This window comes from Empidonax traillii, unplaced genomic scaffold (genome assembly GCF_003031625.1).
Source record: "Empidonax traillii isolate 1590-97213 ecotype Southwest subspecies unplaced genomic scaffold, ASM303162v1 scaffold754:size369281, whole genome shotgun sequence".
NCBI classification, from domain to species: domain Eukaryota; kingdom Metazoa; phylum Chordata; class Aves; order Passeriformes; family Tyrannidae; genus Empidonax; species Empidonax traillii.
This window is the reverse complement of record NW_020955947.1, coordinates 140,462-167,493: the sequence shown is the minus strand read 5'-3', so window position 1 is coordinate 167,493 and position 27,032 is coordinate 140,462. Positions and strand designations below refer to the sequence as shown.

At 45.5% G+C, this 27,032-nt stretch overlaps 3 protein-coding genes across 4 annotated transcripts in view; all 3 read left to right on the top strand.

Moving 5' to 3' along the window:
• The window catches only part of STOX1 (storkhead box 1), a 4,939-nt gene extending 1,370 nt beyond the window's left edge, over positions 1–3,569 (top strand). Inside the window, exons 2-4 of the mRNA XM_027900874.1 lie at positions 1–1,751; positions 2,131–2,200; positions 3,272–3,569. Coding sequence (XP_027756675.1) covers positions 1–1,751; positions 2,131–2,200; positions 3,272–3,291 — 1,841 coding nt within the window. The 3' untranslated portion in view covers positions 3,292–3,569. The remainder of the gene's footprint in view (positions 1,752–2,130; positions 2,201–3,271) is intronic.
• Positions 3,570–4,551: 982 nt separating this feature from the next.
• LOC114066293 (nucleolar RNA helicase 2-like) lies at positions 4,552–15,798 on the top strand. 2 transcript variants are annotated; one of them, XM_027900862.1, is made up of 15 exons: positions 4,552–4,693; positions 5,115–5,387; positions 6,026–6,101; positions 6,732–6,910; positions 8,388–8,505; positions 9,335–9,520; positions 10,050–10,195; positions 10,873–11,022; positions 11,497–11,658; positions 12,290–12,409; positions 13,206–13,279; positions 13,476–13,635; positions 13,913–14,047; positions 14,405–14,449; positions 15,186–15,798. In XM_027900862.1, the coding sequence occupies exons 1-15, from the start codon at positions 4,589–4,591 to the stop codon at positions 15,414–15,416; spliced, it is 2,160 nt and encodes a 719-aa protein (XP_027756663.1). In that variant the 5' UTR covers positions 4,552–4,588; the 3' UTR covers positions 15,417–15,798. The 2 variants fall into 2 exon arrangements, with proteins under 2 accessions (XP_027756663.1, XP_027756664.1); XM_027900863.1 differs by having other exon boundaries at positions 4,571–4,693; positions 5,118–5,387.
• A 1,081-nt stretch (positions 15,799–16,879) lies between these two features.
• On the top strand, positions 16,880–26,955 carry LOC114066301 (nucleolar RNA helicase 2-like). The gene is made up of 15 exons (XM_027900873.1): positions 16,880–17,254; positions 17,385–17,648; positions 18,699–18,774; positions 19,751–19,929; positions 20,759–20,876; positions 21,099–21,284; positions 21,599–21,744; positions 21,990–22,139; positions 22,975–23,136; positions 23,671–23,790; positions 24,261–24,334; positions 24,707–24,866; positions 25,619–25,753; positions 26,163–26,207; positions 26,709–26,955. The coding sequence occupies exons 1-15, from the start codon at positions 16,880–16,882 to the stop codon at positions 26,874–26,876; spliced, it is 2,358 nt and encodes a 785-aa protein (XP_027756674.1). The 3' UTR covers positions 26,877–26,955.
• The last annotated feature ends 77 nt before the right edge of the window (positions 26,956–27,032 follow it).

The following is a 27,032-nucleotide window of genomic DNA, read 5'->3' as shown; positions in this document are numbered from 1 at the left end:
GATACTTCATTGTGACTCCCAACACGTACTTGATCACTAATAAGGCCACAGAACACAACAGAAGGGTCCTGCTGGGGGACAGTTGTTGCTGTTCAGCACCTTCCATCACCTGCCTGGTAAACATTAAGCACTGTGCAAACCTAGTGAAAGAAAACATTCCTACAGTATCCTGTTGCAGATCCTGCCATTGTTTCCCTGTCCAAAATATGCTCTGTGAACAAAGGCATTGGCAGCTAGTGAACCATGAACCTAAGGGAAAGGGAAAGAAAGACTGCAGGGAATTGAAGCCCTCCATTGAAACTCAAGGGATCTGCACATCTGCTGAAAATCATGCCTGGGACACCATCAAATCCCTGACATCCGTGAAGGCAAAGCTGAAAAGCAAAAGATTTGGCCTTGGCCTTTTCTGGAGAAGTTTTTCTAAAAAAGAAAAACACAAGAAGGAGTACTCCACTTTCTCAGCCCAGTTTCCTCCCAGGGAGTGGCCGGTCAGGGATGAAGATGACTTGGACAATATTCCACGTGATATTGAACATGAAATCATCAAGCGTATTAACCCTACTCTTACTGTTGATAACTTGATTAAACACACCATATTAATGCAGAAACTCGAGGAGCAGGAAAAATACATCAGTAAAGAGAAAAAATACATCAGTAATGGTACCTCAGCTGAAGGGTCAGTAGCCAGGCAAAACCATCTTTCAAAGGATTGTATTCAAAAGGCATGGAGTAAAACGGCAAAACACACCAGGAAAACCAAATCAAAGAAAGAGGAGCAGATCGGCAGAAGCAGCAGCAAATCTCCCATCCAGGAGCTGACATCCCAACATGTGCAAGTGGAAGCAAGCCTTTCACTGTCTGCCAGAAACCAAGAGCCCCCTGTTGTAGCAGTGCAGTCCCCTGTGTTCTATAAGAAGCAGATTACGAATCCTTTCCAGGCTCTGCCGTGGAGACGCAGCTTCTACGCGCGGGGGTACCGAGGTGTCATCAACAGTCACCTGAAGAGCCGGGCAAGGGGGCAAGGAAGGGCTTCACACAGGCCACAGCCCTCGGCCTCCTGGAGACCCTCTGGCTACAAAACCCAGCAGCTGGCTGACAGAGCCAAGCAAAACCCACCCCATGCTCACAGGTCCTGCCTCCAGCTCCAGAAAGACAGCTTAAGTGAAAACTGTAGCTGTCTGCGAGGCAGTAATCTGCAAATAGACAGTAAAAGTAAATACTTTCTGGAGAGTAATATTTCTGAAGAAAACACCTATGGAAGAACATTAAAAAGAAGTCCTGGGGACATTAAAAAGTCCCCTTGCTTCTACACTGAACATAGTGGTGTGTGCAAAGGAGATGCAAACCTTTCATTCTGTCTGAAAGATGAGCGTTGCAGAGGCAAAGCTGCCGCTGTAGGTGAGTTATTAGATCGAACAGCAAATGAATTTCAAAATGTCCATCTTTCAAATTATACAGCCAATGTTAACCTGGTCCAAAGAAATGGTGAGAAATACAGACAAAAGACTGACAAAAAAAGCAAGCTTATATTTAACTATGACTGTGCCAGCCATCACGGGGCAATGGAGCTGGAAAGAGAGGGATTTACTGACAACTGCCGCCTTCAGAACCAAAAAGAACATGATGGGGACACCTGTAAGCAGTTGGGTGACAGTTCTGAGGGCTGTGAGCCGTGTCATCCCCTGCCTCCTGGCCATGCCTTTGCAGACACAGGAGACTGGAGTGCAACTGTGTCCCTAAAATCCTGTAAGGTCAGTAACTGTCCCGCCCAGTGCAACACAGCTGTAACTACGTGTGACTCCGGAGAGCAGGGATGTAAGGGAAGTAGTAGCTTTGCAGAGTCAACAGGTGGCTTAAAAGAGCACCCCAAACCAGACTCAGCAAAAGAAAGCTGGGTGTGCAGTCAGGTTCTTCCGAGAGGTCACAGAGAGGCTGAAGGAACGGGCCTCCCTGTGGCAGGTTCCTGCCTTGCTGCCCGGGCTCACTCAAACAATGACACCGGGCACAACTTCCCTCCTGAGGGAGGAGGAGGAGTGGCACGCTGTGCTTTGGGCTCCCAGAGCAAAGAAATGGGACACTCCCTGGGAAAAAAAGAGCTGTTTTTTAAGAACACATGTTCTGTGATCTCAGGACAGAAACACTCAGAAGGGACAGAAAGCCCCAGCTTTCAGTCAGGAGACAGTGGAATTGACTCCCCAAGGTAAGAAAACACATGTAACTAAGTTTGTTTTACCTTCAAATTGACCATCAGATTCAGGCAGAAATGTTGCTGTAAATCATACACACACACCCCCCCCGCCCAAAAACAAAATTCTAATCTTTCAAAACTTCAGTGTTATGACCCAGAGATAGTCAAACTGCAAAGTTTTTTACATGAACATTCTCCCTTAATCAGTTAGACAAATGCTGCTGTTTATGCTCTGCACGAGGCAAGCAAACAGCATGAGCTCTGCCTTGCAGGTGGAGATGGCCGAGAACAGAGATGTTAAGAAATAGTGTTTGATAAACTTGGTGTTAAACACAGTGTTTGGTAAACTCCTGCCAGAAGGCAGGTTCAGCTCACATAGGTGTTGCCATGTGACATTACAGATACCGTTACAGTTTCTGCAGCTGTAGAGAAGAATAAAAGGTGCTCTATAAAGGTGTCTAATCCAAAGTTAAAATAGAAAACACCATCTGACTTCCTCACAATTGACAGAAGAACATGTACACTGCCTGACCTACAAGTTTTGGCTTCCTTTCAGTGTACATTTTGCCTGTAACTGTGCTTGAAAAATCCCTTAGTGGAAAGCAAATTGGTATGAAACAATTTTTTACAGAGTTGTATGTGGAGAAGGCCTACAAAACTGTTAACTAAATTGGCTAGAATATGATGAGGGCAGAAATAATATCCATCTTTTAATAGCAACATCTACTCTTAATAGTTTTAATGACTGGTATTTATTTAAACCATTTGAGTCTTCATTAGATGTGCACACTCGCCTCAAGAAGCCAGTATTTGAAGGAACAACTCACATACTACAGTTTCTAAGGAAATTCTGCTGATTTTTAAAATTTTCCCTCAAGCAGCTTTTGGCTGCACACTCTTTCAAACACACTCCCTGTGTGTTAGTTGGACATGAGTAATGCACGAGTAAAACTTGAAATCTTTAGCAAACTATATTTCAGAGGGTCATTTTGACTGTTTGTACTGGTGCCATTGGTGGCACCAGAAGGCCAACTCAGTTCCTGGAATGTGAAGTCTGACCTCTAATAATTTATATTATTTTAGATGGACCGAAAAGAAGATGAAGCTTCCTGCCAAATCCTAAAAGCATAAATAATAAGGTGAAGAGGAGGACAAGCGGAAGGACAATTGCAACAAAATTCCTGGCTACATCTAACCCCGGTCATGAATACTTGATTCTCTTTTAATGAGCTTTGTAAAGTTTCCCTTTGTAACAAGGTAACCATCCTGTAAATGCAGTCAGTCACATCAGTCTCTAAATCAAAGCTGTTAATTCAGACTTCTGACCGTAGTATTTGGAGAGATCATGTGTATTTCGCTTGCACTCATCTTTATTATTCTGAGTCCCTGTGATAATAAAAATGAGAACTGGCATCCTTCATTCAAACCACACCACTGACCTGGAAAGGGTTTGTGTTGCTCTAATAGGAACTGGAGCTGGACAGGGCTGTTTTACACTATAATTCAGGAAAGGGTTTCCTACCTGTGGTGCAGGAATGAGAGCACACTGCATCTTCCCTGCCGGGAAGCAAAGCAATCAATCTAGACACGCACCTGGTTACTACAAAAATTCCTGCAATCCCAGGGTTCTCTCACTGCATCCTGCAGAGTTCTCAGCTGTGCTCCTCTGTCTACTTGATGTGTTTGTATCTGGCGAGCAGGATTTGGTCTTTGGAAATGAAAACGTGCCGGTGCAGGACACAACAGGGCAGCTCAGTGGCATTGCTTTGGGAGAAGCCCCGCTCTGCTCCCGAAACCCTCTTTCCTTAAGGAATCGACACCCTGGCGGCCGGCAGGATCCCTCCACAGCTTCGTAAGACTAATTTTGATATCTTAAACCCGATTTTTTCCTGGAGATGCCACCAGACCTTGGTGAGCTCATGCTGCTGATCACCGCAGGCGTGTGGTCCTTTTAAGTCTTAGAGGCATTTGGTCATTCTGCCGTTCCCTACGTTAGGCTTTCCGCTCCCGAACACGTGCCTGCGGTAGTTACGGAAGCTGTAAGTCACGGGTTTGTACAGCTGGAGGAGTTGCGGCTGCGGGCGGGGTCTCGTCAGGCGGTGACGGCGCTGGGGCCATGGGAGGAGCCGGGCTGAGCCCTCATGGCGGCCCGTCATGGCGGCCGCGCCCTCATGGCGCGCGGGGGCCGCCGGGGGTTGGAGTCCACCCGTTGGCCCCCGGGGCACGCCGGGAGTTGTAGTCCCGCGGCGGAGGCGGCGGGCGATTGGCTGTCGGGTGGCGAGGCCCCGCCTCCGCGCGGCCGGATCGGTCGGCGATTGGCCGTGGGCGCGGCGGCCGCTCGGAGCGTGCGGCGCGGCGGGCGCGCGGCGGGTGCGGAGCGCGGCGTGGCGGAGCGCGACGATGCCCGAGGCCACGCGGTGCGGCAGCGGCAGCAGGGCCGAGTCGGACTCCGACTGCCCCATGGACACCGAGGCGGCCCTGGAGAGCGGCCGCCGGCGCCACAAGGTACCGGGAAGGGCTCCGGGAGCGGCCCGGCCGCACCCGCGCGCTGGGGCCGGTGCCCGGCGGGCCTGGCCTCGGACCGGGCTGCCCGCGCCACCCGTGCCGCTCGTGCCGTGGGCCGTGGGTCTGGCGCGGGGGGCGCGGCGGGGCCGGGGCCGGGCCGGGGCCGGGCGGCCACGTGCGCGGGCGGGCCAGGCCGCGGCCCCGCCGCACGTGCTGGGCCCGGCGGGAGCCCCGAGAGCGGAGGCCTCGAGGGGGGAACGCGCCCCTGCTCGGCGGCGGGCGGGGGCTGCTCCCCTGTACCTGCTCCCCCCGCCAGTAACCAGAATGTGCGCTCCGAGGTTTAACTGTTCCGCGCCCTCCTCCCTGTTCCCTGTCCCTGGATCCGCGAGCATGTGTTTCCATTTGCTCTGTGCCTTGCCAGAAGGAGAAGAAAGAGAAGAAATCTAAACGCCGGGACAAGTTTCAGAGGGGGAAGGCTCCGACAGATGAAAGCGAGGAGTCGGATGAGGAGGTTTATACCCCGAAAGTCAAGAAGTCGAAGGGTGTCAGTAAACAGAACGGTCACGCGAGAGAAGAAAGCCTGGAGAAACCGAAATTGTCTTCCTTAAACAACAGCAAATCCTCCCGCAAGAGCCGGCAGAGCAGTTCTAGTGAGACATCAAGTGACAGCGAGAGCGAGAGTGAGCAGGAGCAGGTAAAGCCAGCGATTGGGTTTAGTTCAGTGGTGTGTGCAGCTTTCAACTTCTGTCTTGCAACCAGGCCAAGTTTAAAATGGGTTGTCCTCCCCCCCCCGCCCCGAATCAGTGGAAAGTGCTGTAAATTTTCAGGGTTTGAAGCTTCTTGAATTGTCCATTCTGTTGATTATTTGCAAAAAATTTGAGTTAAGAATGTCCTGAAGTTCCAGATCAGTGCACCAGTGTTTCCTCACTTCAGCAGTCTGTCAGCTTTGGCAGACAAACAGGTTGCAGTGAGATGGAGCTTTGATATGATTCAGCATCGTTAGGTATGAGTGTTGGGGTGTCCTGTGCACAGCCAGGAGTTGCAACAGGTGATCCTCGTGGGTGCCTTCCAACTACGGATATTCTGCCATTCTATTTCAGAGTTTTGGTTTGGGTGTTTTGCATTTGCTGTGCTGTTAGATATGAAACAATCCTCACTTACAGATCACTTGCTAACTTGCTTCAAGACACGATGATAAACCGAAGAAGGCCCTTTAGCTGTGCTGCTGTCACTGAAGTGTGTTACACCAGTGGCTGTGCTGCTGCCTTGGATTTACTGACAGTCACATGATATTCATGTGGAATCTTACCCGGATTATTCTTTACCCAACAGGAGCTGAGTGGCGAACAGAAGGAGGGGGCTTTCTCCAATTTTTCTATTTCCAAAGAAACTGTCCAGCTTCTTCAAGGTAAAAAAAAAAAACCCTCAGTGATCTCTGTCATGTGTTTTTGTGCCCAGTGTACTGGATCAGTGAGCTCTGAGGTGGAACACAGGCTTTCCTGTTTGCAATGTTGCCCAGCTGAGCCTTTACAGTAGAATTCTAAATGCCATAAGCTAAGGAAAAAAAAATCTTAGTGATGTGTGAGAATTTTTCAATTAGAGGTCATTTTGGTGTGAATAAAGGAAAACCAGTTATATTTAGTATTTTTGACGTTAGGTTGTACATGGCTTAGTATGAATTGGGAATAGAAAGGGGTTTTGAGGTATGTATTATTTGAAATGAAGAAACTTTCATAGATAGCTGGGGAGTATTACAAAAATAAAGGCACAGTACTCAAAGTCTCCCATAAAGGCTGATAATTTCATCTGTCCCAGCTGGTACTGTGCGTGGTGAAATGAAGTAGGAGAATAAAATGGACAGACCCAGGGCACTCTTTGCAGAGGACTCCTGCAATAAATAAATCAGTGGAGGTGATGATGTAATCCTGGTTTAGTGTGGAGTTGATGGAAATTCTGATTAGAATAACTTCTACTGAAGAGTATGAAAGAGCACCTGTAAAATGATCATAATTAAGGAAATCTCTTGGGATTGTCACAGCTCGAGGAGTGACGTACCTGTTTCCCGTGCAAGTGAAGACCTTCAACCCAGTGTTTTCTGGCAAAGATGTCATTGCTCAGGCACGAACTGGAACAGGAAAAACATTCTCTTTTGCCATTCCCTTAATTGAAAAGCTTCAGGGAGAGTCCCAGGAAAGAAGACGAGGCCGTCCACCCAAGGTAACTGTGCCTAAGTAGAATGCTCATTTTGCTTTGTCCTGCGTCCCAGTGATTCAGATTTTAACCCACTGGGGAAGTTCTTCAGGTTTGTGCAGGGAAAAGCCAACCCACATGAAAGGTTGTTTGAAATCTGTGTTTGCTGGGCTTTGCCTGTGCCCTGTGCAGAGCACGACAGCTCTACCCACTTGTCAGTTCCTTGTTCTGCCACAGGGAGACCGAAATCACAGGTGTGCCACGTGTTCCTCTGTAGGTTTGCTCAGTCACTCTTCAGGGCTATGGGTTACTGGGTGCTTGTTTCTCTCCCAAATTAGGAATAGATTAGTTACTAATGGTAACTTGACAGCTTGATGAAAGCTGTCTGCTTAAACAGGCTTTTTTCAAAAAACATGTAAATAGTGGGTGGTTTTAAAAACAGACTTAGTTTTCACAAGGACCACCACCAAATGTTGAAGCTTCTGCTCCAGAGAATGCAGATTCGTTATGATCTATGTGCATTCTGCCAGTGTGGTTTGAAAACCACATGTGTTTTTTCTCTGAACTCTTAGGATGCCTCCAAAACTAGGCAGGCCAAGGCTTATGGTGTCCTCATTAATAATTTCTGTCAGTTTATTTTATCTTGTCACCCTTCTCATAGATTGCCTGAAGTGCATTCCAAAAGTAGTACTAGCAGTTTGAGATGCACCTGCCAATCATGGCTGGCTGACTGAAAATGCTGTCCCTAGATTGGCAGTCCTTTGGAAAAAGGAAAGCTTGCTTTGAGGGAGCCTTTAAAAAGATTTCAGGCCTCACTCTACCATAGTGCACTGCTACTTGCTTTTTTTGGTAATGGGTTTGAATGTTTTAAGAAATACCAGGAAAAGGATTTTAAGGTTCCTTTTGTGAAGCCACTGATGCCAGCTTTGAGAGCAGCTTGTTACACTGAATGAGTTACATGCCTGCAGTGAATCCTGTGTACTGGAGAGAGGAGGATTCCTTGGGTGCTTCTGCAGGGCTGTGTTTTAGCACTGAACACAGCTCTGCAGACTGAACATGATTCCCTGAGTCTCAGAGAAGCCAAGGGGCAGCTGATGGCTCTTCCTTGCTCTTTCTCACAGGACTGTGGGGCATTACTGAGCAGGTGGAAAAGCCTTGTATTACCCAGATCCCTCAGTCTTGTACTCAAACAGCAGATGGGCTTGTAGGGGGAGACTTGTAGCTGATCTGTTCAGGAGCTAAAGTTAAATAAGGTTTAAGTATCTCTTATCCCATTTAAAAAGAAGTTAGCCCAGCCCAAATGAGTATGTTTTGAAAGAGTGTAATGATGTTAAATGAGCCTCAAGCATCGTGTTTCTCCAACCTTTCCTTAGATGATTATTTAAACCAGATTTTTTCATTTTAATTTTGTAAATGTTCATGTCTAAATGGATGATTAGAAGTCTAGTGGTTTCTTGGCAGAAGCCATGCTGAGAGAACATCTGCTTGTCTTTCTTCTGTGTAGGTTCTAGTTCTTTGTCCAACAAGAGAGCTGGCAAATCAAGTTGCCAAAGATTTCAAGGACATCACAAGGAAGCTGACAGTAGCTTGTTTTTACGGAGGAACTCCATATAATGGACAAAGTAAGTGACACTTTGGACAAATAACTGAAATGTTGTTCGACTGACATATTTAAGAAATGCATTTGGGTCTTTCCTAACACTTTTAGCTCAAGAGTTGGAGACTATTAATGGGGAACTCAGTAGTTTAAAATCTATCTTATGGAGATAAATAGCTCTGGCTATCAGTTATATTCTTGGTGTTGCTTATCTGCTCATGTACCCTAAATTAAAGTGGAAGAGATTATACTGTGTGTATAATCTGGATGTAGAGTCTTGTAAACACATTTTCTTTAAAAAAATGTTTGGTTGTGGAGCTGTGAGTGGGTCTGTGGTTTGTCACGTGATAAGGGATATCTAGAGGATTTGTAAAGTAGAGAAGGAGTTGTTGTGACAGGGTAATTTACCATCTTGGTGGTTGTAAACAAGGAACGAGAATAAGCTCTTTCCTCATGTTGTATCTTGAGATGTTAGGGATGAATTGTTTCCACTGCAGAACCTCAGGAAGGAGCTGAGTTCAGTAATTTGGATAGTTAAATAAGTAAATTTCTAAAAAGTTTCCAATTAAGGTAGGCAATGTGGGAAGAGTAAACTATTTCTAAAGAATATAAAAAGAAGGTCATTGTTTGCTACTCTTTAGAGGGAAGGTAAGTGATTTTTTTTCATTCAGGAAGAGTAGTAGATTTTCTACCTTGGCTTTTCTTGCCAGATTTTCTCTTCTTGTTCCTTTGTTCTCATGTTTATAAGAAGAGCACCTAGGAATGGTTTAAGAAGGTGTTTCATTGTTAGCTACCACGTGTTCCTAATGTCCAGAGGTTCACTGCTGGCTCCTCTCCTCTTTCCTGTTTGCCAGTTGATCTCATGAGAAGCGGCATTGACATTTTGGTTGGGACACCTGGTCGTATCAAAGACCATCTTCAGAATGGCAAACTGGACCTCACCAAGGTGAAACACGTTGTGCTTGATGAAGTTGACCAGATGCTGGACATGGGGTTTGCTGAGCAAGTGGAAGACATTTTACGAGTTGCATACAAGAAGGGTAATCTCAATATTTAAACAGTTAGCAGGAAATATTAGTAATAGTTTGCTGAAATTCAGGTATATTTTTGTGAAAGTGGCAAGGTGGCTTTGTTTAAAAGTGACTGAATATAATGTGTTGTTAATGCAGTTCACAAGGAAGTAACGTGAAAGTGGGAATTGTTCACAGGACCTTTGCAAAGCTTACAGTCCAGTACCTGGGGGCCTGTAAATAACTGTCTTTGACGCCTGTTTTTTAAGTTGTGCTTGGACTTCTCTGAATTAAAAGGAATTAGCTTTTCACCTTTTACACTGCTTGAAAACAGTCTGGATTTTTTGGTCATAGTAACTTTTTCCTAATCTTTAAAATATTTAGACTTCCTAGAGTATTTTTTCTCCAGGTGTCAGTAATGCGTGAATTTAAAAAGCTGAACTGCCTCCTTTATTTTATGCACTGACATTTAAACTTGAGTTTTTAATCACCCCTGTAATCAACTTGTGTCCATCTGTGAGATGAAGTTTGTGAAACATTGTTCTGGTTTCTTTTTAAGACTCTGAAGACAATCCCCAGACGCTGCTGTTTTCTGCCACTTGCCCGCACTGGGTGTATGATGTGGCCAAGAAATACATGAAGTCTAGATATGAACAGATTGACCTTATTGGGAAAAGAACTCAAAAGGCTGCTACAACAGTAGAAGTGAGTAATTTGTCTAATGTGGAATGTTTTCAGGCTTTTCCCCTGATTTTTTATGCCACAAAAGGTCATCCCATCCTAAGGTGCAATATCAGAATGATGTTAGAAGTTGTTTTGAGAATGTGTTTTTAAGCACAAAGCACATTACTGACAACATTACAGCCTAATCAGGCTGTTTCTGGCTTTAGGACCTGCCTCTCTTCTCCCAGCATTGGGTGACCATATTCACATCTCAGGTGCAGTGAGGATTTGGTATCTGGATTTATCTCAGTGGGAGACAAAAGGCAAACACATCAGCCTGGCTCTTCTAAATCACTGTGGACATCACAGTTGATTTGAGCTATTCTCTATACAGGAGATTTTTTTTTTCGAACTTCCTGTAGTGCCTCAGCTCAGTAGGCCCTTACTGGCTGTGCAGTAAATTCCATAGCAAGGAATACTACCCATATGTGCTAGAAGCCTGATTTCCCCTTACTGTAGTTATTTTACTGACCATTAGACTAGTTGTGGTGGACATAAGAGCCCTATGGATTTCGCATGTTCCAGGAATATGAATTAGCACATTTCCCCATCAGGAAACTGTGTAATTCTTTACCATTTCTGTATTTTACAGTTTCAAATGTATTTTAAAAGAATCTTATATTTTTATGTAAGCTAAGCACTGCAATTCCTCTCCACAGCATTTGGCAATAGAGTGTCACTGGTCTCAGAGAGCTGCAGTTATTGGGGATGTCATCCAGGTCTACAGTGGCAGCCACGGGAGGACCATTGTGTTCTGTGAGACCAAAAAGGAAGCAAATGAACTGGCTCTGAATGCTTCCATCAAACAGGTACTTCATCATCTGTGTTCACTAACAGAACCTGTCAGAGTTGTATCAGCCCTATGTTGAGAGCAGACCTATGCTGAGTATGTTTTAAAGAGAGTTTCAGAGTGGATGAGGCAGGCTTTTGCAGGTGGTCAGATAGGATTTTCGTCTTTCTCAGTTAAACAAAAATTGTAAGTTACTATTTTGAAACAGCCAAGCCTTGCATAGGTGGTGTGGATGGCAAGTTAGGGCATAGTTACCTGTGTCACAGTAATTAGATGTGGAGATAAGGCACACATTGCAATTCCGTTTTTCTGCTGTTGTTAAAGGCCTTTGAGGTATGTGAATAAGAATTACTGAGTAAATATTGTCAGACTCCTGAAATGTAAACTCTGCTAATTCAGTTCTTCTGTATCGTGCCATACAGTACTTATCAAATACCAAGGTGTTTCATCCAAAACTGACCATAAATAGTTCTAAAATAATGCTGTTTTTCAGGATTGCCAGTCATTGCATGGTGACATTCCTCAGAAGCAAAGAGAGATCACACTGAAAGGTTTTAGAAACGGTTCATTTAAAGTTCTGGTTGCAACCAACGTAGCTGCCCGTGGTTTAGATATCCCAGAAGTTGACCTGGTTGTACAAAGCTCACCACCAAAGGTAGGAGACTGTTATGCTGGGTGTCTTGTCATGATTTGTAATCCCATTATCAAGTAGTACACACTGTTAGGTGATGGTATTGCCTACACAGTTTATCAGCGTTGCATGTAAGGGGGAGAAATGTGCTGGTTGGTAGAAACAGTTTCTAACAGGAATTTTTGGGAGTCTGTCAGTCCCTAGCATATTTAAAGATGGTCTCCTTAAAATTCCTTCTTCAGAGGCTGTTCAAAGCCTCTCCCTTCAAAGCTGGGTGTGGTGATTACAAGTCTGGAAGCAGCCGGAAGATTCACTAAGTAGGGGTGAGGAAGTGACCCCAACAGTGAGAACACTGGCCTAAATTAAGTGTTTAAAAGAAACAATGTTTCAGTGGCTTTGCTGTTAATACTACAGTAGCCACCCTGATGTACAGGAGGGGGAGTGGGATGGTTGTAGAGGTACACACAGGCCGAGTGTGTGGTGATGCATAAACAAGCCCTGGTTGATCCATGCTCATGGCTCTGGCTTTCAAACCATGCTTTTTAGGGGATTATGGGAAAGCACATTCGCTTGATGCTTCTACAGGTTGAGTGGGTGCAGTGAGTTGATTAAATGAGAGTGAATTAGGTAACTCACAGGGCTGTGTGTTCCGAAGGATGTGGAGTCCTACATCCACCGCTCTGGGCGCACGGGTCGAGCTGGGCGCACGGGGATCTGCATCTGCTTTTACCAGCGGAAGGAGGAGTACCAGCTGAGACACGTGGAACAAAAAGCGGTACGGTACAGTTTCCTTCTGTCTGACGGCACTGATGTTTGAAGGGTGGCGTGTTCAAGTGTAATGTTTTGTGCAATAGCTCAGTCACAATTGCAGCTGCGGAGGCGCCCGGTGGAGGTTGGGGTACCTTGGGGAGTGCGGGTGCAGTGTCAGCTCGGTGGAGCAGGGAGAGCTCTGCACATTCTCATGCCCACACTTTTTCTGCAAATGCCAGGGAGGTTGTCCCTGTGGAAGTGAGAAAAAGCTCACAGGACTGACAGTGTAGTGTTCACCCTGGCTGTGATCTGATCAGTGATGTGCATATGTGCAGCTTTACTGGGATGTGTTACTTGCGTTTTTGCACTTTGTGCACTATTCCATATGGACATTCTCTTGCCAGTTAAGTCTTCAGTTGTTATGAGATTGTTTATTGTTGGGACTTTAAACTCAGACTCACATTTAGACTAAAACTCTGTAACTTGTATTGAATCCAAATCAATCAGACTAAAAGTAATAATTTAGAATTTGTAGGAGACTTTTATTTTCCCCAGGACTGCCAAAATGGTCTCTGTTTATTTCAATTTAAGGTCACTGAGTCATTTAAACTGACCTGGTACATAAAAGCCTTTTTAAGTGTTACCCATTTACCTGTAAGCTTAACCTTACAGTTTTCACTAGAAAAAACTGGGAGTTAAAAGGTGAAAATAAGAAGAAAAATGATAGACTTGAATGCTTGTTTTGTTGGAGTTCAATACTGCTTCTTTAGAACTGACTTACTGCAATTTTAATTTGTGGTTTTTTGCCTTTTAAATTTCAGGGCATTTCGTTCAAGCGCGTTGGTGTTCCTACTGCAACAGACATAATAAAGGCTTCCAGCAAAGACGCCATGAGGTGTGTTTGGGAACCCGAGTCCTGCTGTATCTTTCTGCCTTCCTCATTCAGAAGGGCTGTTTAGGTTGCTCTTTGCTGTCTCTCTGAACTTTCTGATCACTTTTAAAGTCTTGGGCCACTGTTTTTCTTCTCTTCCAGATCTCAGTAAATATTAGCATATAAGTTTTATATTTTTTTTTCTGCTTTAATTACTTAGGTGCCTGGATTCCGTTCCTCAGACAGCTATTGAGTATTTCAGAGAATCTGCTCAGTTGCTGATAAAAGAAAAGGGACCAGTTAATGCTCTGGCTGCAGCTCTGGCCCATATTTCAGGGGCTACTTCCATCGAGCAGCGCTCGCTGCTGAACTCAGATGCGGTAAGGAAGGGCGCATGGCTTAATGTCTGCCTTGGACTTGGAGGAAAACAACACACCTCTGTGTTGCCTAAAGAGAGAATTATGGCCTCCCCAGATTTTGTTTGAGCGCTCGGCTTGAGCCACTGGGAACTACTGATTTTGTTAACGCAACAATATAGCGGCTGTAGACATACATCCCTGTAACTGTAATAAATCTGAATCCTCAGTCCCTGATGTGTGATAGTTGTGCTGAAGCTGATTCCTCTGACGGAATGGAACATGCCCCGTTTCTTTTCAGGGCTTCGTTACAATGATCCTACGCTGCTCCGAAGAAATAAACAACATGAGCTACGCCTGGCGAAGGCTGCGAGAAGTGCTGGGTGACGATGTCGATCGGAAGGTGAACAGAATGTGTTTCCTCAAGGGAAAAATGGTAAGTTTTTGGTTTGTGTCTCTGATACTGGGCTCTGCTGGTTGCAGGCCTTTCTCAGCAATGGTCAGGGGAGGTATTTGCTGTTTTTCCATGTTCCAGGCAGTGTTGGGCCTCTGTTTTATTAGGACCTGGGGTGCTGCCATGCTAAGGAGGTAGGATAATGCATGGTGGGAGCAGGACAGGTAAAAGGTATGAGGTGTGTGCTAACTAAATGACAAAGCAGAACAGGACTTCTTAGGACAGCCAGTTCTGATAGTGCCTGGCTGTCAGGTGTAGATTCGTAGGCTCTATGGTTTTTAGTTGCAGTCATTTTAAAGGGCTTGACTTGTATCCATTAAAATTATTCTTTCTTTTTAGGGTGTGTGCTTCGACGTTCCTGCAGCAGACCGAAAAGAAATAGAGGTACATTCATTGCAATTTCTGGGTACAGTAGACTGTAGATGAGACTGGGTGGACTGAGTTAGACAGAAAACGTAATGTAACCTGTGTCCTGCCTTTTTTAGTGGCAGAAGGGATGACTTGAAGGAATTGAAGAACAGAGCAAGCATACAGTGGTTTTGTTCCTAAATTACTTTTTTAAGGCATTCCCCTGTGGCTTGAAACTTCTGCACTGATTAAAGAGGTGGTGTGAAAACTCCACCCCTTGTCACTGCTACTAGATTCAGTAGCAGCAAGCTTTGCTCCCTTTTTTTTCTGTTCCCTCCCTGCATTTCTACCCAGAATTCTTTCTGCAGAAAAGTGAATTCCAGGTTTTTGCTTGGCAGAATTAGTATTCCCACGCCGAAACTCCCTAGACTTCCTTTCCTATCTTTGCTTCAGGTGTTTCTCTGTTAGTGCATTTCTAGACCCTCATGGCCTAGTATTCATTCACTCCTAAAGCAATGTTTGGCTCTGGATTAGAGGGGAACTGAGGGGAAGCTGTGGATTTGTAATCAGTAGTAATTATAGTGGTGTTCTTAACAATTGAAAGATTAAAATTTTGGAACCAAGTATTGGCCACTTCAGTTAGAAAGAAGCTTGAATCCCCTATATTGGCTTGGAATTTTACCTTTACAGTTGAGGAAACCCAACAATTACTACATACCTTGTGCTGGCATTCCTAGAATTTAACTTGCTATGTCTGACTTTATTTTGATAGGAAAAATGGGAAGATTCCAAACACTGGCGTTTGTGCGTGGCAACTGAATTACCTGAGTTGGTGGAATCCTTGCGAGGAGGAGGAGGAGGAGGAGGAGGAGGAGGAGGTGGGGGAGGAGGAAACGGCCGAAGCTTCTCAAGCTCCAGGAATGGGCGGCGTGGTGGCTCGGGTAGAAACAGATTCAGGGGCAGAGGCCAGAAACGAAGCTTCAGCAGAGCATTTGAACATTAACTTCTTCAACAATCCAGAAAAAAAAACAGGACTAAAGTATTTTATATATTATATTATACTAGGCTGTTTCTGTGTGTTTGTACCATCGGGGAAAATATTTCATTAAAATACTTTTTTTTGTCAGTACTACTTTGTTCATAAATAAGATTCTGTTCATTTAAAAAAAGAACCCCAAACCAAAAATCCCACAAAAAACCCACAAGAAAAAAAAAAAAGTTTCCTTTGTTTCTCATACCGTTTCTCATATTGCTATTTGAATTTTTCCAGAATATGTCTATTGCGTTCAAAACTGTAGCCTGGTTCACTGTATAATATATAGATCTTAATTGCTGCTCAAACCTGTACATTTTCTGATAAAATTAAATATTATTTTACAACTTCATATTCTGTTTCATATTTGAAGGGTTGTTTAGCAGACAGAGATGCAGGTAGGTGCTGGATTTGGCAGCATGGCAGCAAGAGCCCCTTGAAGATGAGTCCAAATTTTTTTTTTTCTTTTGTGGAATCAGAATGAAGCTCTTTACCTAAAATTAATTTTTTTTTAGTTTCTGTCCCAAATTGTGACTGCTTACACAACTGTGGACAGGAAAGACAGATTCCAGAGTGTGAGGGGGAACCTTGTGAGGCTAGCCCTGTAAGAGAGATCCATGAGATGTCCCTGTGCGGTTGTTGCAAAACGGAATGCAGTGGAATATGGCAAGATTGTCTAAAATTAGGACATTCTTTGATGTGGTGTCTTTGTACATCCAGCAAAAAAAGGAGATGTAATCAGTGGAACAGATAGTTAGCATCCCTTATTCAAGGACATCCTGGAACTAACAAGCTTTAGGGATGCTGTAGATGAAAATGTTGATGAATGTCTATGTGTACATTGCTTAACTTGGCAGAATACTCAAGGTCCATGTACCCTATAGCTGAATTATGTTCATTATAATACTAAAATTCATGCCCACAGGACAAAAAGACACTGCCCAGTTAAAGAACCTTCCCCTGAGCATGTGGAGAAGTTGGCCGGTACTACGTTACTGGTGTGGAAATTACTAACCACTTCTTATAGAGAGAGGCAGTACTTGTAAAGTTACTGACTCTGAATTTCTGTGTATTAATAATGGTGCGGAAAGCCCGGTGGTTGTTCTCGACTTGTGCAATATGCCACGGAGCACCCGGGCTTGGGCAGCTCTGAAACAGAATCAGTGTGTGTCAGTACCGGCTTGCGGCACACCGGGAAAGAACGCGATTTTGTGGCAACCAGCGGAGCAACGCGAGGGGAACTCCATGGGCGGGCACGGTGAGGGGAGACCCGTGAGGGAGGTCCCATGAGGGTGTACTGTGAGCGGAGGTCCGTGAGGGTGTCCCGTGACTCGAGATCCGTGAGGGAGCCCCGTGAGGGCGCCGTGGTGGGCTGGGCGTGCGGAAGGGGCCGGCGCGGCGGAAGGGGCGGTTCGGGGCGGGGCGGTGGCTGCATGGGGGCCGTGTTGGGCCGGGCGGCGCGGCTGGGGCTCCCGGCAGCGCGCTTGGGGCTCCCGGCGGCCCCGGCGGGCAGCGTTGCTGGGCGGCCCCGCTGGCTGTGCGGTGTCGGGGCGGCTCCGCTGGTGCTGCTGGCGGCCGCGCTGCCCCGCGGCCCGGCCCGCCCTCCTCACTTCCTGCGCGCCGGGGCGGGGCGCGCGTCCTGGGGCCGCCGAGCCGAGAGTGGCAGCGGGAGCGGCGCGGCCGCCGCGCACCTGCCCGGGGAGCAGCCGCCAGCCATGCCCGCCGCCGAGCCCGAGCACAGCCCCGCCGAGCCGCAGGCCCCCGCCGCCGCCGAGCCACCGCGCCGCGGCCGCCGCAGGAAGGCCAAGGTGGGAGCGCCACGTGCGGCCGCGGGGGCGGCCATTTTGTGCGGGCTCGGGGGGGACGCGGTGTCGGCTCGGGGCGGGCGGGACCGCGGGGAGCGGAATCCTCCGGGTGACGGCGGCTTTCCCGCGGCAGGAGGAAGGCACGGAGGGGAAGGCGAAGCGGCGCGGTAAGGCCGAGGGCGAGCTGGCGCAGCCCGAGGAGAGCGGGCTGGGGGATGGCGACCTCGAGCCGCCCGTGCCCAAGAAGACGAAGAAAATCAAGGAGAAGAGCAGCGGTTTGGTGGGAGAGAGCGACGTCGCCCAGCACGCGCTGGAATCTTCTGCTGCTGCGAGCGACAGCGGGACAGCCCCGGCTGCCCAGAGCGGGGCCGATGGAGAGCAGGACAGCGACGCCGAGGTAGGGATGCTCTGCCAGCAGAGCCCTGGTCTTGGTTAATTAACGTCCTGCTGGTAGTTAGTGGCTTAATAGCATGTACTGGGCGCTCTGCTGAAACTTGAGGTGCGAGGGCTGCGGGAGCGTGAGGCAGCTGTCCTAGGCAGCTCTCTCCGCTGTCCCACACGCCCGGAGTGCCTTTCATCCTGCCCAGCATCCTGCGTGTTCCCGCCCGGGCTGCGGGGCTGGGTGAGGCTCGGCAGCACATGCCCCTGCACGTGGGAACTGGCTCTCCACGTGCTTTCCCCCTCGCGGTGGATGCCGAGCGTTTGGAGCAGCGTGTCCTGCAGTGCAGGAGGCTGGGTATCAGCGAGCAGTTCCCACCTGCTCCTCCCCTTCGTGTCGGAGCTTCTTCTGTGTCCTGCGCTCAGAAACGTGCTTGGTGCTGCGATGGCGCTTTCTTTGCTGGTAGGACCTCTGAAGTATTTGGCGACGTGTCCCGTAAGGGGAAGGCAAGGTTATCCTTGTTAATTCCCGTTTCTGGAGTTCTCCCTCTTCAGATTTCATGTGTAGCCTCTCAGATGCGTGCAGGGGGGACCTGCAGCTTGCCTTGCGCTGTGAAGGGCTTTCTGTGGGTAGTTTTGTGTTTAAGGTGGGAACGAGAATCAAGAGATTTTGTGCTTTATGTACATTGGGTGTAGCAATGAATCTTTGAAGCAAAAGAGTGAATTTTAAGTATTTACTGGTCTTTGAAGTTCAAAGCTGTTTGCATGTTGTACTGACAAGGTGTCTTCTAAAAGTTCCTGATTTGCACACTGAATTGTGACACCAAGTATGTTTTGTTGTGAAAAACAGTTTTGTAATGGTTCCAGTGGACTCTAAGTTAAGACATATAACAAATAGTTTCCATTTATACACATATATCTAAAGGGTTTTCTTTAAACAGAAAGGAGGTAGATGGTGAAATTGTGGTGGTAAAGGCAGTATATTGCTTTTCTTGAGTACCTATGTTGGGAATGTTTTGTGCTGATCTCTGAGGGTTAAGAGATTTTTTTTCTTTTTTAATCCTGTTAGGAGCTGACAGAAGAAGCAAAGGAAGGCGCCTTCTCTAATTTCCCTCTCTCCCAAAACACTATTAACCTTCTCACAGGTTAGTTAACGTGGCAAAAGACATTTCTGTAAATGTTTTTTCAGAACTGAACTGTTACCTGCATAAGCAGAAGCCCAAGAGTAGATTGTTCTAAATCATCTTAAATTTATTGTGTGGTAAAAATATGCATATGAACAGTCACTGTAGACTGAAAAATCTACTGTTCTTAGTAGGCAAAAAGTTTCTGTTTTGTTCATTTTCAAGTGCCCTAAGGTGAGTTTCTTATTCAATGGAGTGAGTATTCCTCAATCTACATTTTAGAGACATTTAGGGTTTCTCTTCTTGTCAGCATCATTCCACTTATTGTGCATCTTTACTTCTGTTTCTGTGTCTGCTCTCTACAATATTGCTTCTTAAATAAGCTTAATGCAGTTTTGTGTACAAAGACTATTTGCCTTCTGTGAACGGATTGTTGCTGATTGTTCTCATACTTTCATCTCTCTTCTCAGTTAATTTTGTGATTGCTATAGGGTTCTTGTCCTCTGTGTTGGGAAGCTTTGCAATTCTTGTTCCTCAGACAAAAATTCTCCATGTTCCTTTAAGTTTTCCTTGCTCAAAAGTTTCTCCTGGATGGATTGTTTCACTTCCACTGTGCAAAATCTCTCTGGAGTTTTGGAATGTTTTGGAACAAACACTCATCATAGCTACTCCCCTCCTTGAAAAGGGAGCTACCACAAAATCTTGGGCTGTATCAGACAAGACATGTTGGGTTTTTTTCCTTTCTGTCCTATTGTCTTACACCACACATTCCAAAGAAGGCTGTATTTCATTGTGGATACTCAGCACTGCGTTTGGGGGTGGAATACCTTTTGATCTGGAGTAGGAATAAAATATAAAGATACGTGGTTTTCTTCTAAGTTGCATCTCCTGCTGTGTACAGGATTTGACACGATGTGCCCTACACATCTGGGCTGTTTGTGAGGGCTTCTGATTGTTTGTTCAGCTTTTAATGAAGCCTCTTTCAATTATCTTGCAGCTCGAGGTGTAAAATACCTGTTCCCTGTGCAAGTGAAGACCTTCCAGCCCATATATGATGGCAAAGACGTCATTGCTCAAGCTCGAACGGGAACCGGGAAAACCCTTTCCTTTGCTCTTCCGCTGATTGAGAAACTGCAGAGTGTCCCCCAGGATGGCAGAAGAGGCCGTGCACCCAAAGTAACTTCCCACCAGAACCTGAGAGCATGGCAGGCTGCAAGCTTTGAAAGCAGTTTTACTGTTGCTTTGGGGATTTTTGCCTCAGTTCACTGACGTTGTTTCTCACTGTAAATTCCATAGTGATAGCTGAAGGCTTTCGGGGTTTTCCCCCCCAGATGCAATAACAGAGATGGAATTGGTAACCAGGTGCCAGTGATCAGGTGTCCTATTCCGTGCAAATGCAGTGTAGCATTAGACTGAAGAACTGTTAATAGTGTGCAGACTTGTCACCTGCTTCATCCTTCTGTTTTATTAACTTTAAAGGCAATGTAAATGTTGAATTCTTATTTTCTGAAGGATTTAAAGAGGTAAATTCCTCACTTTGTCAGTTCTTTCTTAAAACGTTGGGGGGAAGGGTAGATATCTGAGGAAGGCAGGTGGGTGGAGAGAGCAGATACATGTCTAGAGTGCATCATGCTGTGTATCTGTTGAAATCTTACTAGTTCAGATTTATTTACTGTTCTTACCTCTTAATGGTGAGCTGTACCTTCATTGGCCTTGATAATGTCACTGAAGTGTCTTATCTGGCTTTAACTTAAGAAAAAAAAGTATTGCTGTCCTACATCTCAGTTTGCTTTGCCTTGTTTCCTCTTGTTGCCTCTGAGGCTCTCTTGGCAGGCTCCAGGATGCAGGGAATGTTGTTGGGATGGTGGGAAGCTGTGGGCACCTCTTCAGCAAGAGTAGAATAAAAATGAGTGTACAAGCTGTTTGATGTGAAGTAAACCCCTTTTTCATCCTACACCCTCTCCCAAGCACAGCTGCATTTTTGTCTCTTTTTCACTCCCTGCAGGTACTGGTTCTTGTTCCAACCAGGGAACTGGCTACTCAGGTAGCCAAAGACTTCAAGAATCTCACAAGGAAACTGTCAATTGCTTGTTTTTATGGAGGAACTCCATATAAAGAACAGCGTGAGTAACCTCTAAGGAATTGTTTCTGGGTTGGAGTTGGCTTTCTCCAAATGCATTCCATGAATAAAACTCTGCATTTTCCCCCCTCAAACTTTCACCTCAGTCAGGAACTCAAGTGGCAGTGCTTTCAAAGGAAGCAAAAAAGTGTTGCTGTGTACTGCTGACTTTTTGCCATGTTGTCCCTTACCAGTCTGACACTGTCCTTGTTTTCCTGTCTTCCAGTCGATCTCCTTAGAAGTGGCATTGATATTCTAGTGGGAACTCCTGGGCGGATCAAAGACCACGTCCAGAACAGCAAGCTGGAACTTTCCAGCGTGAAGCATGTTGTTTTGGATGAAGTGGATCACATGTTAGACATGGGCTTTGCTGAACAAGTGGAAGAAATCTTAGGATTTGCTTATAAAAAGGGTAAGTTCTGAGATCAGGAGAGGGGACAATGTAGAAAACATAGTTATTCCACTTTAAAAAACTGCTGTTGCCCCCCCAGCTTGAATTCTTTGTGTGATGCTGGTATCAGTGCTCAGAAAAGGGCAAGGTGACAGATGGCTGAAGGCTTTGCCTTTGCTGTTTAAAGGGTACTTAAAATATTTTCATTGCTTTTGAGTTTTCTTGTTTCTGACTTAGTGCACACAGAAACCTGTCTGTTTGAGAGCAACTCTTGCTTTTCTGTCGGTTCTCAAGTGTCAGGGGGTGTGTCTGAAATGGATGGCCTTTCCTTGCAGGCTCTGAGAACAACCCTCAGACACTGCTGTTTTCCGCGACTTGTCCGCGGTGGGTGTATGATGTAGCCAAGAAGTACATGAAAGAGGAGTATGAACAGATTGACCTGATTGGAAAGAAGACCCAAAGGACAGCCACAACTGTGGAGGTGGGTGATTCTGCTGCAGAGCAGTGCAGGTCCCGAGAGCCTCCATGGAATGGGTTGTGCATTGACTTTGCAAATGGGGGTATGGAATGACTTCTCACGTGATGGACACGCAGATTTTTTTAAGCAAAGCTTTCATGTGGGGGCAGTAGTGTTTGCAAGCTTAAAAAAATTCTTTGTTCCTTCGATCTGTCCTGTGCATGACTTAGATTTAACACAGGCGGTGGTCCCGTTTCCTTCCCGAACAGCACTTGGCAATCCAGTGTCGCTCCTCGCAGAGAGCAGGAGTTCTTGGGGACATCATCCAGGTCTACAGTGGCAGCCGTGGGCGGACCATTGTCTTCTGTGAGACCAAGAAGGAGGCAAATGAGCTGGCCATGAATGCCTCGCTCAAGCAGGTGCTGAACGGGGAGCAGAGGTTCGGATGTTCAGGGATTGGATGCTCTGGAATAAATAGGAGGTTGAACTGTGTGGATGAAGTTGTTTCCATGGGTGGTTTTAAGGCTTATAAAGCTGTTTCTCAAGGTAGAGCTTTGTGGTTAAAATACCCTCTTGACGGCAATTATGAAATTATTGCTTTGGCTTTAAAATCGCGCAGGACACAATCAGATGGAAATGTGCAGCTTGTGCTGAATGAGCTGGAGACAGTTGTAATAAACAGAAGCTAGTGTAGTCACAGATCCCATACAACAGCAGTGGGCTTTCTGGATTCCCATCTCAATGGCATTTAGACATTTGAACAGTCATTAGGAAAATCCAGCTAATATGGTAGAATGGAATGTCTTGTAGCCCTTGGAAGGTCCATCAATAGTTTGTTCAGAACCCAGGTGCATTGAGCAGGTCTTCTATGCCTGCTTTTTTTAAGTGTGGGGTAAAGTGCAATGTATTTTTCAGAGACAATCCCATTAGATACTAAATACTGATTTATGGAGAAAGAATACATGGTTTACCCAGTATTAGATAAATGTCACATACCATCCACATAAAAAACTTGCACCAACAATGTTTGCCTGTTGGCCCTGCTGCTTTCACAGTAAATCAAATCGCTTTGTTTTTCTCTTACGCTAGTGAGTTCTGCTTTAGCAGGTCTGCTTTATATTCTTTTGGTATCAGCTGTGTAATTATATTTTGTTGCTCTGCACAGTGTTTTAGGGCATGTAATTAAATGTCTTTAGATATTACGGCCTAGACTCCCCCTCTAAAGGCTTTGTGAATGATTTGTTACCCTGACAGGATGCCCAGTCCTTGCATGGAGACATTCCACAGCAACAGAGAGAAGTTACATTAAAAGGCTTCAGAACCGGCGTGTTTGAAGTTCTGATTGCAACAAATGTAGCTGCCCGTGGTTTGGATATTCCTGAGGTTGACCTCGTTATACAGTGCTCACCACCAAAAGTAAGTCATTAGGGGAAACTAAAATTGTTGAGGGTTTTTTGTGGTGCCAGAATGGTAGGTTTTTTTCTGTTTCACCAGAAGTATCTTCCAATTCACAAATGAAGTGGATTTTTCTGTAAATGCCAGACCTGAAATTTCCTAGTTAACCTTTGGCATTTTGAGCTACGATTAAAGTAAAAGTGTTGGGTTTTATTTACTCTGGAAAGTTGTAAGATAGGTTTCGACATTGTTTCAGCTTTCTGAATGCCTTCTGAGTGTAGTTGAGTTTCACTAGAATTCTAAAATACTCCTTCTGTCTTTCTTCTTCTGAAACTCTAGTGGAGCTTTTTATGTAGAAAAAATAAAACTGTATGTCAATAGTGTCTGTTAAAGCTGAGCAGGATAGTTGGGCATGGCAGTGTAATCAAACCTAGGTGGTTTATGTGTAATGTATCGCTCCTTAGGCTTCTGACTTAAAACTTAGCTTACATTTAATGTGAATGTCAGCAGTTAAAATGACATTAGTTTTTCTCCTGTTGATCTGAATTTCTGAAGGATGTTGATTCCTACATCCACCGTTCTGGGCGGACAGGCCGCGCTGGCCGGACCGGCATCTGCATTTGTTTGTTTCAGAGAAGAGAAGAAGATCTTCTGAAACAAGTTGAGCACAAAGCGGTGAGTTCTGCCTCAAACCTGTGCTTAATGAAATCATTCAGCTTCTACCTGCCACTCTTAGACTGTAACCGTGGGCTGCTTGTGAGTCCGGTGTGGGACTAATGTCCCATAGGCTAGTAGGCCTCAAATATTGCTATTTGGTGATTGTAAATGCCTTTGTATCAGCCTGTTCTTGTGTCTCAAGAGTTTTGCCGTGCTGACAGTCCTCTGTGGATGTCAGCAGGCAGGCTGGGAATTCATGAGGGAGACCGTGCCTTGAATTACAGTTTGCATGTACACTGGAGGAAAGTAGCTTCAGATAAACAAAGCCAGAAACTTAAAAGCTTTATTTTAGCTTTAGAAATAACTTTAGTAGAGAGGATGTTGATCTTCTAGACATTAAGCAGAGGTCTCAGTGACGTGACTTAGGTAAGATTGAGTTATAGAGTGCCAAAAATACCTTTAACTGTAATTTGTTTTCTTGATTTCAGGGGATTACATTTAAGCGTGTGGGCGTTCCCTCTGCTACAGATGTAATTAAAGCTTCAAGTAATGATGCCAAAAAGTAAGTTTATTTACCTGTTCTTAAAAAAGGTCTAAATATTTTGCTCCCAAGGGTTGTGTTTTTTATATTCCATGCATTTCTTTTTACATTTGCTGCCCCATTGGTCAAAATTACATTGAAGCAGATTAAAATAATTAGTGAGGATTTGACCAGTGCAAAGCAGATGATGGGCATGGTGTTGGGTGCACTGTGACTGAGAAATGGTGGGAGGTGTCCAAAAGAGCATTACAGAAGTAGCTGTTCTTAGTTCCCATCTTTTTTTTTTTTTTGTTTGCCCTTCCCAGAAATAACCATTTTAGGCAATGCCTTAAACATGACTGCACTTCACAGTGGCCTTTTCTGATCTCTTCGACTGTTGTTGTCACCATGTAGGTTGCTGGAGGCCATTCCTGCTTCTGCAGTCGACTACTTCAGAAAATCTGCTGAAGAGCTCATAGAGGAGAAGGGGGCAGTGGCTGCCCTGGCTGCAGCCCTGGCCCATATTTCAGGGGCAGCTTACATCCAGCAGCGCTCCCTGCTCAACTCCACGGCCGTGAGTGACGGTGCCCCGGGATTAACTGGAACAGATGTGTGAACTGATTGTGTCCAATCCACGTGTGGCACCTTCTTCCCTGGCATTTCCAGTAGGGTTTCTGAAGAACTGGCACTCCCAAGCTCCTAATTTTTTTTTGCTTGTTCTTAACTGAAATCAGGTCTTAGTGGGAGAATCTCTGAATCAGTAAATTTCCTTGTCTTAAAAGAATTTCTCCAGAGAGTGACATGGCAGAAGACTGATGCTCTAAGAGAGTTTAACTAATGCATTTTACAAGCAAACAATTGGTTTGTGCTACTGTAGTTTTCCATTATCAGGATTCTTTCTACATTTTTGCAATATTTCAAGTGTAGCATGTGATTACCTGATCACAAAGACATCTTAAACTAAAAGTACAGCCCTTCCTTTTTCTAATGTGTTTAGGGAGAACGTGGTCACACAGTTCTGGACATAATGTGGTTCTCATATCAGTTTGGGGGGGGGGTACCTGTTTTCTGGCAGTAAGTTTATTTATTGAATAAATGTGTCTCTTCTGGCTAAAATGCAGAAATGCTATTGGCCTTTATATCCGTGGGCAATCCTAGGTTAGATGGATGCCTTCAGCTTCTTAGGAGGCTTTTGGTTGCTTCACTTTTGGGAAGCTGATTGCTTAGGATAAAATACTGCATAACGAGTTATGATGTAGTTCATTAGTGGTTTACAGGCTGTTTGACCATGTTTAATCTTGTGAAACGTTTTTCTGTGTCCTGCAGGGCTTTGTGACCATGGTGTTGAAGTGTTCCATAGAGATGCACACCATGGGCTATGCCTGGAGGGGGCTCAAAGAACAGCTTGGGGAGGAGGTGGATAACAAAGTATCTGCAATGCGTTTCCTCAAGGGGAAGATGGTGAGATGACCCAGCCTTGGGAAGGAGGGGTGTGGAGGGGTGTGTGTGTGTGCACATATGGCCAGCTGGTGCATTGATGGAGGCAGGAGTTCCAAAATACTGACATAAAAATTTGGTGCCTTGTGGTGCCACGTGAGCCCTGTGGTACTTTTAAACAGACAAACTGACAGCAGGCAATGCTGCTGTCAGCACAGAGTATTTGAATCTGCATTTTGTTTTGAGCTTTTATGTTTTAATTCTCTTTTTCTTCAGTTTATGAAAAGCGTCCCCCAAAAGACCATGCTTTCTGCCACCCCTGGTTTCTAGATTTATGAGTGGTTGCAGGTGCTGCCTTTCTGGAGTTTTGTGTCTCTGTCCTTGGATGTATCTTTGGAAAACACATGGCTCTTTTTTGTTTGTTCTCTTACAGGGGGTGTGCTTTGATATCCCTGTTGATGAACTGAGTAACATACAGGTATGTTTGTGTAGCCAGTCGGCTTTAAAACTCTGTAATTTGAAATTTGGCCACTGCCATATAGAGGGTTGAATATAGGGTGGTTTGGGAGGTTTAGGTTTGTGTTTTAATAAGGACGTTGCATAGACAACAGGGTGATTAGAAAGAGCACAGCACAGTCATTAGAAAATACTCTGCCACAGTTCTTTCTCATTTCTGTTTTCATATTTACCTGATTTTATCAAACAAAATCCTGTGGTTTTTGTCTGCTCTGGGTTTTGACCTCCAGTGAATTTGAGAGTCCACCAGTTTTCTGTTGACTTTACTCTGTCTTGTCCCTTGTGAGGGTTTATCCTTTGTCCCAAGAGTGTGTGTGTTTGCCGGGGGGAATCTGATGAGCTATTTTGGCAGGGGTGGGATTTGTTTGGAAATGCCTGTGCGTTCAGTGTTGTTTTTAGTGATACAAGTACCTTGGACACTCCTGCAGGCACATAAAGTCTCGTTACATTGGTCTTGTTTCAGGAACAGTGGAAGGACACCAGGCGCTGGCAGCTGTCGGTGGCAAAGGAGTTGCCTGAACTGGAAGAGTATCCCCAGGAGGCGGGACGAGAGTTCTCAAGGTTTGGAAACGGGAGGCAAGGCAACTTCAAGAGGAACAGCTGGTTCAAGAGTGGAAACCGAGGACTTTAACAGAACACTCGATTAACCTCCAGTACAGACATGGGACTGAGCGGAATTTTATCAAACAGTAAAAGCCTCTTAGATGCTCCTCTTTGTCTTTATTCCTTGATAAAGCAACCTGTCTTTGAGGATGACTAAAAACCATGTTCGCTGAGATAGCTGGGA